This window comes from Gavialis gangeticus, unplaced genomic scaffold, assembly GCF_001723915.1.
Source record: "Gavialis gangeticus isolate Ggan-Ray unplaced genomic scaffold, GavGan_comp1, whole genome shotgun sequence".
Taxonomy (NCBI): domain Eukaryota; kingdom Metazoa; phylum Chordata; order Crocodylia; family Gavialidae; genus Gavialis; species Gavialis gangeticus.
In genome coordinates this window covers 53,112,076-53,125,172 of record NW_017728994.1, presented here as the reverse complement: position 1 = coordinate 53,125,172, position 13,097 = coordinate 53,112,076, and the positions used below count along the sequence as shown (strand labels likewise).

Below are 13,097 nucleotides of genomic sequence, written 5' to 3'. Positions count from 1 at the left end.
TCCACAGAATCCCTGAACTCTGGAGAAGTGAGGATACAACATCTGCCATTTGCGTTATCTGTTGTTGAAATGAAGGCACATGCGCACCAGGCAAATGGGACCTCAGCGAACAACAAAATGGAGACGGCGCTGTGACGAAAGCTATTCCAGAGGCAGAAGGATACGGCTGATGGTACTGGTTATATGAAACAAGCATTTTGGTGGGAGCAGTTTCAGGATATATGAAACAAGCATTTTGCATTATTTTGTAGTATTAATGTTGCTCTCAAGGATGGATGGGCCTTTCTGGAAAAAGAGATTTCCCACATCCACCACCTACTGCTAGAAGCTGTGCATCCAATCCCAAAAATTTTAATGGGATTGACTGCAGAAACGGGCAAAAAATGGGAAGGGGGGGAGGGGGGAATTTGTAAATCTCCCACCCCATTTTTCACTGAAATTTCAAAAACTTTCCACCCCTCTATAGTAACACAGAGTGACCATCTGTCTGGATTCTCTGGTGCATTTTGTGAAGGTGTAATTCTAGGATCAGTTTTTGGCAACAGTTGTCAGACATTCACTTTGCTACACAAAGCCCCATTGAAATTAATCTGAAATTTGCAAGCTGCATTTCAATGGGGCTGTGCACAATACTCAGCACAACACTGTGCAGAAACAATGGCACATAATAACATCAGCGCTGCTGGTGCATCCTGTGTTCTCACTGCAGCATTCTGTGAACAGTGAGTTGTTATATTTGCCATAAAAAATAGCAGGATAATAAAATACAGAAAATGTCAATACAGCATTGGCCAAATTCCATAAAGAACAGGAAATACAAGGTTGCCGAGATTAGAAAAACATGTTTAAAATAAAACACATCAAGGATAGACTTGTAGTTCAACAAGCACTGTGATCCGAGTATGTAACATTTATAAAGTGTTTTGTGGGACCTTAATCTAAGATGGAGAAAGCACACTTTTTAGAATTTTCTGAAGGAAGATTTTCAAAACCAGAAATGGCTGAAGAGTGGCCTGGCCACCAGATAAGAAGAATGGAAAATGAAGAAGATGAAGGAGATTAATCTTCAGTTTATGCAATTTAACTGCACTGGATTTAGATTGCAAGATGTCTGGGACAGAAATTGCATCTTCCTCTATATGACACTGACTTCATGTCCTAACATTACAGACATAAAATAGTTCTCTAAGGCACAGATGCAGCTGGAGTTTACATTAGCCCATCTAATGTTTATCATTCATTTAGGACTCGCATACATAACTTATTATTCATTATGGCAATGAGTGAAGCGAAGGATACTGCTTCAACTACATTAAAGCTCATTTCACTCCAGACATTTCCTTTCTGATTATTTCCACTGGAGGACGCTAGACACTTCTAAATACTCAGCCTGACCCAACATGTTCCAACACCCGAATGAAAACGCTGAGAATCCCTGAGAATCCAATTTAATGCGGGAAGCTGCTCCCAACGTGCAGAGTGTGAGAAAGAATAGCTCTGCTTGTTAGAGATATTCCAGCACTGCTTCACCGTGGGAAACTATTTCTGGCATTTTGTTTTTTTAGGGGCACTCTGGGCATAAATGCATGGAACATGCTCTTTATTGTGCTTTCCATTCCCCTGTACAGTGCAAATTGATGGTCACGTCAGAGAACAACAAGGAAATATTGGCATTCACCCATTTCCAACTCTTCGTTGGCATCACAACTTTTTCTTTTCAAAGCGAGGAACAATTCCAGTGTCGTCCTGTGGCAGACTGCTGTCTTGTTCGTTCATTTTCAGACTCTCTTCTGCAAGTTGCGAGAGATACTTCTGTCATCAAATTAAAACAGAGTGTCATTATGGAGACTGATGATACTTGGCGCGCAGCGATTTACAGCTTTAGTGCACTCTTGCAATGCTCCCAGGAGGTAGAAAACACACATAAGCCCTGTCTACGTTAAGGGAATTTATCCCTACATCTGCATCAAATATAGCTATCTCATGGTAAACTTCCTTAATGCTGACAGGACAGAGAAACGGAGCGACTTGCTCGGTGCCACCTAGAGAATCAATGGCAGAGCCAGGAGAGAACTACAGTTCGGGAGAACCTCACTTCTTGTTTCATGCTCAGTCACCCCTGGAACAAGCCCTAGACCCTGTCACCTCTACTTTCTTTAGGCCATCTCCCCTTCAACTCGCCTACCACACTTTTGATAGAACCATGCTTTTAAGAAAAAAGGGGAGGCTGCTGCAGGGCTCCCCAAGCGAGGTCTTGTACTCATGAACAAAGCTATCACTGCTCATGGGCTTAAGGGCTAATTATGTGACTACCTCATCTCCCCTTATAGCCATGCCCAAGCCTTGTGGATGTTATCAGTCATTGGGCGTTAAGCCCCATTTTCCAATCCAGTCACTCTCTCATCCGTGGGCCTTCAGCCCCAGCATCTACTCCTGTCAATGTGGGCCTCTAAACCTGGAATAGTCTGCCACTGTTGAGGCCTCTGGCCCTTGTGCCTTTAACCATCCCAGCCCCTCCTGGGCTTGGGCCTTTGTACCTCAACCCATCTCAACCCTCTGGGACTCGGGGCTACTTTCTCTGCCCCTCCTGGGCTTAAGCCTCATTATCTCCAACAGACTCTGCCCCCTGAGCTATGGGCCTCCTGGTCCTGCCTGTTCTCACCCCACCTTCGCTACAGGTCCCTGACCTAGCTCTTGCCCCTCGCAGGCTATGGGTCCCGATCCTGGTGCTCGCTCCTCCTCAGCTGTGGGTCCCTGACCTTGCCTGCTCTCACCCCTCTTTGGCTGTGGCCCTGCTTCTCAGCCTTGGCCACTATTCCTCAGGTCTTGGCTGTGCTCCCGGGCTAGTTGGGACCTCCACTACCCCTACAGCCTTAATCCCTAAACTACTGGTGCTTCCACGCAGTTTAGATGCTTTATCAGAGGCTCCCCTTGCAGCTCCATGAGCTCTTCCCTCCATGACTCCTAGGGCTAGACTGCCTGTCCAACTTAAGCCCTGAGCTTATATCCTTCAAGCCCAGCCCCTTTTTGGGTCACGTGGTTCCCATGATTGCCCTCTGCCTCACCTGTAACCTGCTTTTTCTGTAGCCTGCCTTCCTTTAGATTAGCAGGAGTACCAAGCTCCCTGCTACAATCAGACTATGCAGATCATTTGTACTTGCAATGGAGTAAAGTAGGAGTAGCTCCACCAAGGAGCTAGAATACAATAAAATAATGCTGAGAACAAATGCAGCTCCTGATTTAATATGTATGAAAAGTTAAATAGTTGTGCATGCAAGTCTATTCATTTTAAGGGAAGGAGAAGTTAAGAAAACAATAAACCACTGGTAATATCGAACAGCCTGGCTCCCACGTTGCCTGTCCTGAGTTGCTTTTAAATGATGGAATCTAATGCCAACAGGGCAGGTGTAAATTTGATCATAAAATACATACACAGTTGGTGAAGTTTCTGACTTTTTGGCAATGCCCTGGGCTGAGAAAAGGGCATACAAAATTTTAGGCGAAATGATGCGGCAGTGTCCAGTGAGGATCATCAAAAGCACCTATATAGTAATCTAGACCAGTGGCCAGCAACATTTCCTAACCGTAGATGAAATGACTCTGCTCAGGTTGGAGGTAAGTTGGTGTATGGACCTGGTTTCTGCTGCTGCCACCAGTGCCACTTCTTACCACCACTTTTCCCCATGGCCTGGTTGTAGCACAGGCCAACCTCCCCAGCAACTGTAGACTAGATCCAATAGCTTCATGGGCCAAATCCCTGAGACAACCCCTGAGACCCTGTCTGATTAAAGGCTTGTATACACCATTACATGGCATGCACTGTATACAAGAATCACTGGAGTGTCATTAGGGAACACAAACCCAACAACTGGTAAAATGCTCCTCCCTGTGGATCTCAGCCAAGTAAATGCCAGTTCCTTCAATGCCTTAAACAGATTCATGTTTCGGTTCGTTAATGCCACCAGTCATAATGAGGCCACATATTTCTCCAGGTATGTGCAACTGCTACGGTGTTGGATCAGTTACCCAAATATGCAGCCTCAGTGAGAGAAAAAGGATTTCTCATGGCAATACTGCTACATGCACATGATCACTCTTTCACCTGCCACATGTCTCTTCTTTCAGTGGTGTCTGTGTGTGAGACTAATATATGTGGCACAGACTCATAACTTGACGACCTTCATCTTTGAGAGTGAAGTTCAGACTGGTTCACTTCTTCATGTTTCATGTGTGCAGCTTAAATGGGAGGTGGAGCAAGACTATTCTTCAGCTTCCAAAGACAAGTCTATTGTTTTGGAGCGACAGTAGGAAGAAGCTGGTCCATTTCTAAAACAAACTTTGCCCAGATTGTATTTATATTGGAGTTGTTCTTAAATTGTGTAACAGGTGTGGATAGTATAGGAAATTTTGCTAATGCTTTTTATAAAAAAATGTAAGTGGTTCAGTGTAATCAATCACTGTTATGATTTACTATATATCCTGTACTAGACATCCTGTGAAAAAGCAGATGGAAGCAAAAACTGCTAGTGGCATTGTTGGGGCAAAATGCTGACATACTTGACCATATGCTCTTAGCTCAGATGCTAAAAAGGTCCTGGCTGCAGTAATTACCTTTCAGTTCTTTCAAAGTGGCATGCTGGTGCTGACTGTCGAAGAGGCAGGATAGAAGAAGCCTTTGGTACATACATGAACAAAATACATCCAAAAGAACAGGGACAGAGGCCGTAAGTCATCACGTCTTCTTCTTGGGATGATTGTGCGTGTGTAATTCCATTATAGATAGTTCCCAAACAGTTGTCACAGTACAGACTTCAGAGTCCATTAGAAAAGCAATATTGGGAGTGCATACAGAAATTCTCCTAACTAAGCAAGTATACGTGCATCCATAATGCAGTCTAAACTTTGACCTGTCCTTGACATCTGTTTCTCAGATACGTGGTGATGAGAGGGACTGTGAGTGAATCCTATTTACAAAATATATTGGCCACTATTTCATCATTCAGAGACCATTAATTAGAAAGAGAAATTTCTGCTGCAGGTAACAGCTGGGGGTTTCCTCACCCCAGGCTCAGAAATTGCTCTTCGTACAATGCCATTATGGATATAGAAATTCTACCAATGGAATTGACAGCAGAATTGACCTCAGTTCACCCTCCCTGTTCAAACAGCCCATAGCAGCTGTGCTGTCCATCAGTACTTGCATTATGCAGCCCTTTGTAGCAGGAAGAAGCGACTCACATGTTCAGTATATTCCTCTTAGTTCCCCAGACTTGTGTGTAAGGAGGCTCTGGAGTTGATTGGAGAGTCCAAAACTACAGACTTCTCGGATGAATACATGGATCTTCAGTTGAGTTACTTGTGACCAGGACATAGATGGTGCAGGAAGACAAAAAAGGATCCCTTTACAGATGCTGTGTGGCTCCACCAAATCAGGGAAGCTGGCCCTCATGGGAATGATGTGAGCCAGACCGGCAGGCATCTTCGTTGAAACCCGGTATGCTGAGGCACATGCACGCAAAAAGCCATGTGCCCTACTACACTGTTGTTCTTGGCTCTGTTTTCAAATTTTTGTGCAGGGTCAGAATAGTAACAGACCAGTCTCAGCTGAGCAAGCAGCAGCTAAGACAGTATTTGAAACTCTTGTTTTTAAAACTGGCATTCAAGTTGATTTTTCTGTACTAATTTTCAGCCTTGACTGAGAACCCAGGATTTGGATTTGCCTGAGGGAATCTTAGGGCTCTGGAGGTTACAGGCTACTGTGCTAGTCCCTGGCATCGCACAAACTCTGCCCATGCTGCTGACTTGTGTGCGAATCATGAAGAAGCTGTTTTATAGCACCCTGACATTTTTATACCATCCAGACTGTTACTTATATGAAGCTAATGATGAGTTGGTTTTACCTGAAGATTTTTGTAGTGAACAGTACTTCTGCAATGACTTGTTTTAGCTGTCTCTTCATTTGTGTAGAAGAGTCCACAGAGTTTGCAATAAAACCCAGTTCTGGGCACCACAAATTCCATACCTGTTGAAGGATTTTGAATCACATTAAAAATGGCAGGTGTACTTTTAGGGTTTGCTTTTTATGAGGAAAAAAAGTGTGATTTAAGTAAGGGGTAAAGACAGCTAATTCCCACATGTACTATTTTCCATTTCACTTAAAGGAACTTCAAATGCTGGGATATCCATCAACAACAGTTGAAAATGACAACTTTAAACCTGAACACTTCAACTATGCATTGTATACTTTTTCTTTTATATATTATATGCATTTCCTTTTAAACATTTTTCAGCTAATACATGGATTTGAGTTTTGTGACATAAATAGTCTTGTTGCCTAACGGGATGATCTTGTCGCTACAATACTTACTTTTGGCAAATTTATGTGCAAGTTACACAAACCATCCACAAGAATGCCAATATTAGTGCAGATCACACCGTGTGTGTTGCTGCTGATCTTTGCTTGTGTAATATCATCAGTAATTTTAGGAGCCAAATCACTAAGTACTGTTATGTCACAAGATTTTGAATTGTATGTAAAGCTCCTTCTTTTAGAGAGAAAATGAGAAGATCACTCCACTCTTAAGGTTTCCTTATCACTGACCAACGCTCCTATCAAAGGCCAACCAATTTCCTTAGGAATGTGAATATGTGTACACTACAGTCCCAAAAGGAAGTGCAGTGTAGTGCAGAGATACCTGAGCTAGCTTTAAACTATTTAGTTGGGCTACTGTTAGCAGCTTAGCCACAGCAAAACAGAGCTCAGTGCTGGTTAACTGGCCTCGCTTCTTGGGTAGTGTAGACATATCCTGTGTCATCACTATGCTTTAGACACTGAAGACCAAAGGTGCTCACTTTAGCTCATCAGTGCCATTAATAGATATTCCTAATGTCCTGAACAATTATAATTATCATCTGGAATAAAAATCCCAGTTCTTTCATCGTTTAAGCCCCTCTTATCTATACCTCTTCCAATTCTCCTGTAATTTGTTTTGACAAATAAATACAGTTAGCAGCCTTCAAGTGACATCTTGTTGCAAGTTCAAGGTATTGTAATAGGTAAAGTCTGAGACTCATGAGCAGCATTCCTTCTAAGCTGTGTGGTGTGTGCAGCTGTGCAGGTACACTTGGCAGCATGCCATAAGTGCGCCTGCGCAGCCATGCACACCACGCAGCTTCGAAGGAACGCTGCTCCCGAGGTCCGTACGTTTAAACCTACCTAGAGGAATGCTGAGTTCTGTGAACACGTCCTCTTGTTCCCAGGCCGGTGAAGGATGCATTTGTTTAGATTCCACCTCTGAGTATTCAGGAGATTTCATTTCCGTGTATCTAGAATTCGCTTAACAGACAAACAAATGCACTGAATGAAAACAGTAGCTTTTACAAAGCCATCTAAACCACTTTTTTGATGAAGCCAGATGCTAAACATGACCTAGAGATGATGCCCATTCAGTTTAACACCATGCGGCTGACAATAACTAGCCAAAAAGAAACTCCCATCCTAATTATGAAGTTTTCTGTAAACAGTTTCTTGTTTTTGCTGCTTTTGAATTTTTCCATCTGACTAATTGCCTAGTGTCATTAGAGAGAGAGAGAGAGAGAATGTTCTTACTGGTACTTGTGGCATTTTATATAAGAGGGCTACTGACAAACACCATTATTTTGTATTCATGTTTAGGGACATACCCGAGACACGGTGAGAAAATGGGTTTTTCATCCTGCTCGCAGTGTGCAGAGCCAATTTCACGGGCATTTCATGGTGGCCCTGCCTCTTGCCACTGACTGGCAGAAGGTGCCTTTACTCAGTCTACATCACTACAACTTCTTTTGGTTGATTTTGCAGGAAATTGCAGTCACTGCCAGATTTCCCACTGTTTTTCACGGTTTCTGCAAAATCTGTAAAACTGCAATTTAGGTAGGTCCCTATTCATGTTAAATACATGCAGGCAGCAGACTTAACATTCAGAAAAATAGTGTGTTCATTTGCCACGAAGGATTAAGGCTGCTTAGAACAAATGGTCTTTCCCTCCTTTCCAAGCCTGGAAATTTTCTTTTCTAAACATAAAAGCATTCAGGATTCCTGGCCTTATTATTGAGATACAAAATTAAGAATAAGCCATCCTGATTCTCAGCCTGCGGTTTTAGCCTCGGCTGTCTTTAGTCTAGCAAAATTCCTACCACACTGGGAATTTTACCCGAGTGAGGACTGCACTCTCTCATAAAAGAAACATATTGGGTCTGAACCAACCCCCTTCACCTTCCCAGGGCTGGTGTTCAGAGTTCTGCATTTCTGGCTTAGAACAGGGGCGGGCAATTATTTTGGGTGGAGGGCCACTTGCTGAGTTTTGGCAACCATTGAGGATCGCATGACAGGCAGCTGGGGCAGATAAATATTAATTTTCTAAATGTTTTAGGGGCCCCATGGGCCGGACAGAATGGCCTAGAGGGCTGCATTTTGCCCACCCCTGGCTTACAACAAACCTCTCTGCAATGTTTTGAGAATTTGTATTATTTGCTTTCTCCAGATACAAGTTGCTGACTTCTGGCAGGTCAGCTATTGTGTGAACTTCAAGCTCTTCCCAGGATTTCCAGGCCCCAGGTCAGCAGCAGGAAGCTGTGAAGTCCTGCAAGCCCTACCTTGAACTGGAGCACTCAGGATCTCCAAGTTGCTGCTATGCAGACTACAGCCTAGCCTGAGAGGGCCCATTTTACCCAGAGGCATACATGCTCCCAGCTCTGAGAAAGAAGCCAACATGCTAGGCTTTGTGGAAAGGGCGAGGGCCCCAAGGATTTTCAGGCTGCGAGCTGCAACCCAGTAGGTTGCACAGGGAATGGGAAAGCCTAGGGAAACAGCTGGCCTAAGACTTTTGAAGCATTAGCGCCTTTGATCCCCAGGTAGTTCACCTGGCAGTACTGCCCCCAGGCACATGGGCATTGGCAGACTGCCTTGTAGCCAAATGGATGAGCTGGCAGCATTTCCACACAGAACATCTCCAACCAGTTACCCTACCCAACCTTCATCATTCAGCCTAGAGTAGCACCCATGGAGCTGAACTGAACTGTGTCTTCTTTGTGCTGTAAGACTCCAGGTTTGGCTGTCACTTGATCTAGGTTTGATGTGATGTGGGAATGGGAGCATGACTGGGAAATGTCAGGCTACTGAAGCTGTTATTTCCTAATAGCTATTATGTTAGTAGGCAGGTATAATTAAGCTTATTCTGTTAGTATATCTACATTCTGGCACTGAATTATCATGTTATATTACAAGAAACAAACAAGAAATAATTGTACATGGTAATTCAGGTCTCTACAAAAAGTGATACCACTTGCATGAAAAATATTCATCCACAAAATATTTCCATGTCATATTTGCATTTCAGGTAAGAAGTACAGACCCTGAAGTTCTTATGTGGGTAGGAGTCAGGCAGGCTTGAGAGATACTTCTAATACTTTTTGATCTGCAAGAACTGTCACTTTTCATTGACAATTCAAATGTGCTTTCAGCAGAAGGCTCCAAGAGTTCAGCTCAACTTACATGAACCCAGATGTGACAGCTATGGCTGATAATGCTTTACAGAAATCTTAAAAGTGACTTTATTTCTTTGCGACCATTTGACTAAAAGCCTCTAATGGTTTAACTTGGCTTATGGAAGTGTGGTTCTTTAACTGAGCCAGCCCAAGGACAAGCCATACTATCAGCAGCGTGAATTCTTGTTAGCAAGAGATTAAACTCTTGAATGCTGCACCGAGAGAACTCACAAGAATTCTCAACTGAAAGAAAAATCAAACATAGTAGCAGCAGTTACCCTTGGTCTCTTGACACTCCTGGCTTCCTTGGCTTGCTCCTTCATTGGTGCTTTTCACAAGCATTTCCATGACTTCTCTGCTCTCCATTTCTTGTGATCCCATTTGCTTATAATCATCCGTAAACTGGTCAGGGAGCTGGAGGGTCTCTTCTTTCACATGATCAGATGGTATATGGGGATCTTCTGGTTTTAAGTCACAGCTTCCTTCCATTTTCCTCTCCTTATCATGGTAATTAGAATCCCTATGAAGTTTGTCTGCTTGCAATGTATCTGGCTTCTGTTCAGTGTCCAGATTTAGGTCGGATGCTTTAGTAACTGCATCATCATTTTCTGGACAGCCACTGGAAGCTGCTATGCTTTCCTCTGCTGACACAAAACTTGGGTCTATAGTTTCATGGGCAAATATGCCATCACTCTGATTTAATTGGCTATGGTCATTTTTCAGTTCTAAAATGGTAGACACGTAGGGACACATTTCTGAACTTGTTTTATCTTTATCAACCGGAACAATTTCTTCAAGTTCCGTTATATCAGGCTCCATAATAAGATCATCTTCTCCCACTTCATCCACTGTTACTAGTTCTTCCATGTTAGTCGGATACCAGGCCTCACCTTCCATCTCGCTTTCACTCTCCCAGTCTCGCTCCTGTAACAAACAAGGTGGGAAAGAGAGCAGTCATGACATCTTATCAATATGGGCTTTAGAGCTGGGGTAAGTGATGCTTTCGGACTAGCCATTTCTGATGTCCTAGTATTCCTAAAAGTTGTTCAATATATCCAGATGCATATAAATACAAGTCATTTCACAATAGCCACACAAATGCTGCTGAGGTGTGCTATGGGCATATTATGACACCACCTAGGTCACAAGTGGCCAACCTGTAGCTCTGGAGCCACATGTAGCTCCTCAGAAGTTAACATGGCATCTCCTTGAATCTTTGCACCAGTATACGGTGACCAGCTTCCATTTGCACCATGTGCAAAGATTCAAGCGGACACATATTAAGAGCCACATATGGCTCTGGAGCTGCAGGTTGGCCTCCCCTGTTCTACGTGCTCTTTTATGTCCTAGAGTAACAAGTAAGTGGTCATCTACTACCGTCACTTCAGTCCACCATCAAAGACCCTTTGCCAAAAACATGCTGGTACAACCCGGTTTAAGTTGTGGGAAAGTTAGGTTTCAGAAAGATGTTAAGATGGTTGTCATCTGAAATAGCAGATGAATGCCAAACTCCCAAAATCTGCAATGTGGTTGTTGTTAAATGCTCAGTGCTGGACAGTGGACTTTTGTTCCAAAACATTAGGACTGGCTTGGAGAACTGCATTAATTCTAAGGCATGATTATTTTTAATGCATACTTGCAACAAGTTGAATTCAGCTCCTGGAATTTCCTAATGCACATAAAAGATTAAAATATCTACGGTTTCCCCTGTTTGGGTATTTAAAATAATTTCTCCTAGAGCCTTAGGATGGCGCTAACACTCGTGTAGATACTGTTCTTGAAGGGAGATCAGTTTCCTACTGTAAGAGATATCAATAGCTTCCATAACCATTAACCCATTATTCTAAAGATATGAAGCTGGAGAATTGCCAAAGGTATTGCTCCATGCTACTTCAGTGTTGGAAAAGACATCATTCAGTCAAACAGAAATATATATTTTTTAAAATGAGTTCTATGCCATCCATTTAATCCCACCATTCTGGAAAGATTTCTTCTCTGAAACCCTCCTCTTCAGTTGCAAAGCAATCATGCCCTATTTTTGGATATGGTGTGCAGAGTTAAGATAGTCCTTTCAAGCATACGTTACAGTTAATTGCCACTGCCAAGTGCTATGCATGCGAGGCAGACTACACGAGGAAAGAGCAACTAAAAAAAAAGCCTCTGAAGACCTCAGATCTCCCTTGATGCAGAGGTCAAGGGGAGGTAAATGAATCTAAACAGGCCCTCAGAAAATCTCAGAAATGACTTTCATTGGGGTTTAGCATTTCAACTCAGAATATCTGCTGACATTTTATAATAGCAGCTAAACCAGCAAGGCATGATTTACCTTCTCTTTTCTTGCACTTTCCATAGTCTCTCCAGATTCTTTTCCATGTTTATTAGCTGCAGGTGAGCTCTTCTCTGCAATATTCTCCTTTTTCCCAAGCTAAAACAAATACAACATGTATAGCTGTAGTGACACTCGCCAGTAATCCTAAACAGAGAGATTTCCATTATGTTTCTATCCAGAGTCTGGGGCAGCGAAGACATTCACAACGTCACATCCTTTGTTTCTAAAGTTTGTGCAAGTGCCTGGGGAAAGCCTCAGTGATTGGAGTCCTGTACTCTGAATAGAGGCAGAAAAAACTAACAAAAAACCCTGGAAATTTGGGTGGTGGCGGGAAGGCAGGGCATGAAAAATGGAAATTATAGAAAAGAGCTGTCTGGAAAAAAGGAAATTCACAACAGTTTCCAGCCTCTCCTCTCCTGTTTTCCAATCAACTCAACAGTACACACAGCACCAGCAAAATGAGTTCCTGGTTTGTTTTAGAGGTATGACTCAGAAATGCACAGTTCATATTCTGGGAATACAAGCCCACAAAATGATCTGGTGTTTAGAAAAAGGTAGGAAGAATGGGACTTCTGGTTTTGGATGTGGAGGAAGTCCCTTTGGCCAGAAGAGTGCCTTTTACCTTTAAAACCCGTACAAGGTTTACCATTTAACACAGTTAGCTCATGTTCACACAGCAAACTTACAATGTGTGGCAGCAGTGTCCTCAAGCCCAACAGCCTGCCCCCAAAACCAGAAGCAGTATAGTTGCATCTGCCAAGTACTTTATGTGCCTTAATTAGCACTGCTGAGTGACAGACGGTTGGCCTGCCCTTGAGCTCATTACCCAGACCTAGTGGGTTGACCTGGCTAGACTGCTTCCAGACCTGAGGGCAGTCTGTGCAAAGCAGCATCACATGCTTAAGGGCACAGTAAGATTACCATGAAGATGTGACCCTAAAGACTTGTACGGATCTTCCCCTACATGACAAGAGAACAAGATGAACCACATCAACAGGAACAACATCAAAGACAGTCTTCATGTAGCTTATATAAAGTGGCTTTACAGCAGCCAGAGAGAGCCACTGGAGAACTCTCTCTGTTCAGGCAATGATAGGCACTGGGGCCCATCATCCCCACCCCCTTGTAAAGGGAAGGAGGGAGCATATCAACTGGCATGCCAAGTGTGGGAAGAGACATAGCAGAGCGGGGACATAAGTTGGGGCTGCCCTTGAGCACTGGATGGAGTGGCAGTGAACCGGGG

The 13,097-nt window shown here is 43.3% G+C and overlaps 1 protein-coding gene across 2 annotated transcripts in view; it reads right to left on the bottom strand.

The window, feature by feature from the left end:
- Positions 1–6: 6 nt before the first annotated feature.
- The window catches only part of RBM20 (RNA binding motif protein 20), a 135,205-nt gene continuing 122,114 nt past the window's right edge, over positions 7–13,097 (bottom strand). For both annotated transcript variants that reach the window (XM_019502791.1, XM_019502792.1), the window contains exons 12-16: positions 11,852–11,950; positions 9,804–10,449; positions 7,217–7,336; positions 5,901–6,022; positions 7–1,812 (exon numbers count right to left, since the gene is read on the bottom strand). In XM_019502791.1, coding sequence (XP_019358336.1) covers positions 1,702–1,812; positions 5,901–6,022; positions 7,217–7,336; positions 9,804–10,449; positions 11,852–11,950 — 1,098 coding nt within the window. In that variant the 3' untranslated portion in view covers positions 7–1,701. The remainder of the gene's footprint in view (positions 1,813–5,900; positions 6,023–7,216; positions 7,337–9,803; positions 10,450–11,851; positions 11,951–13,097) is intronic.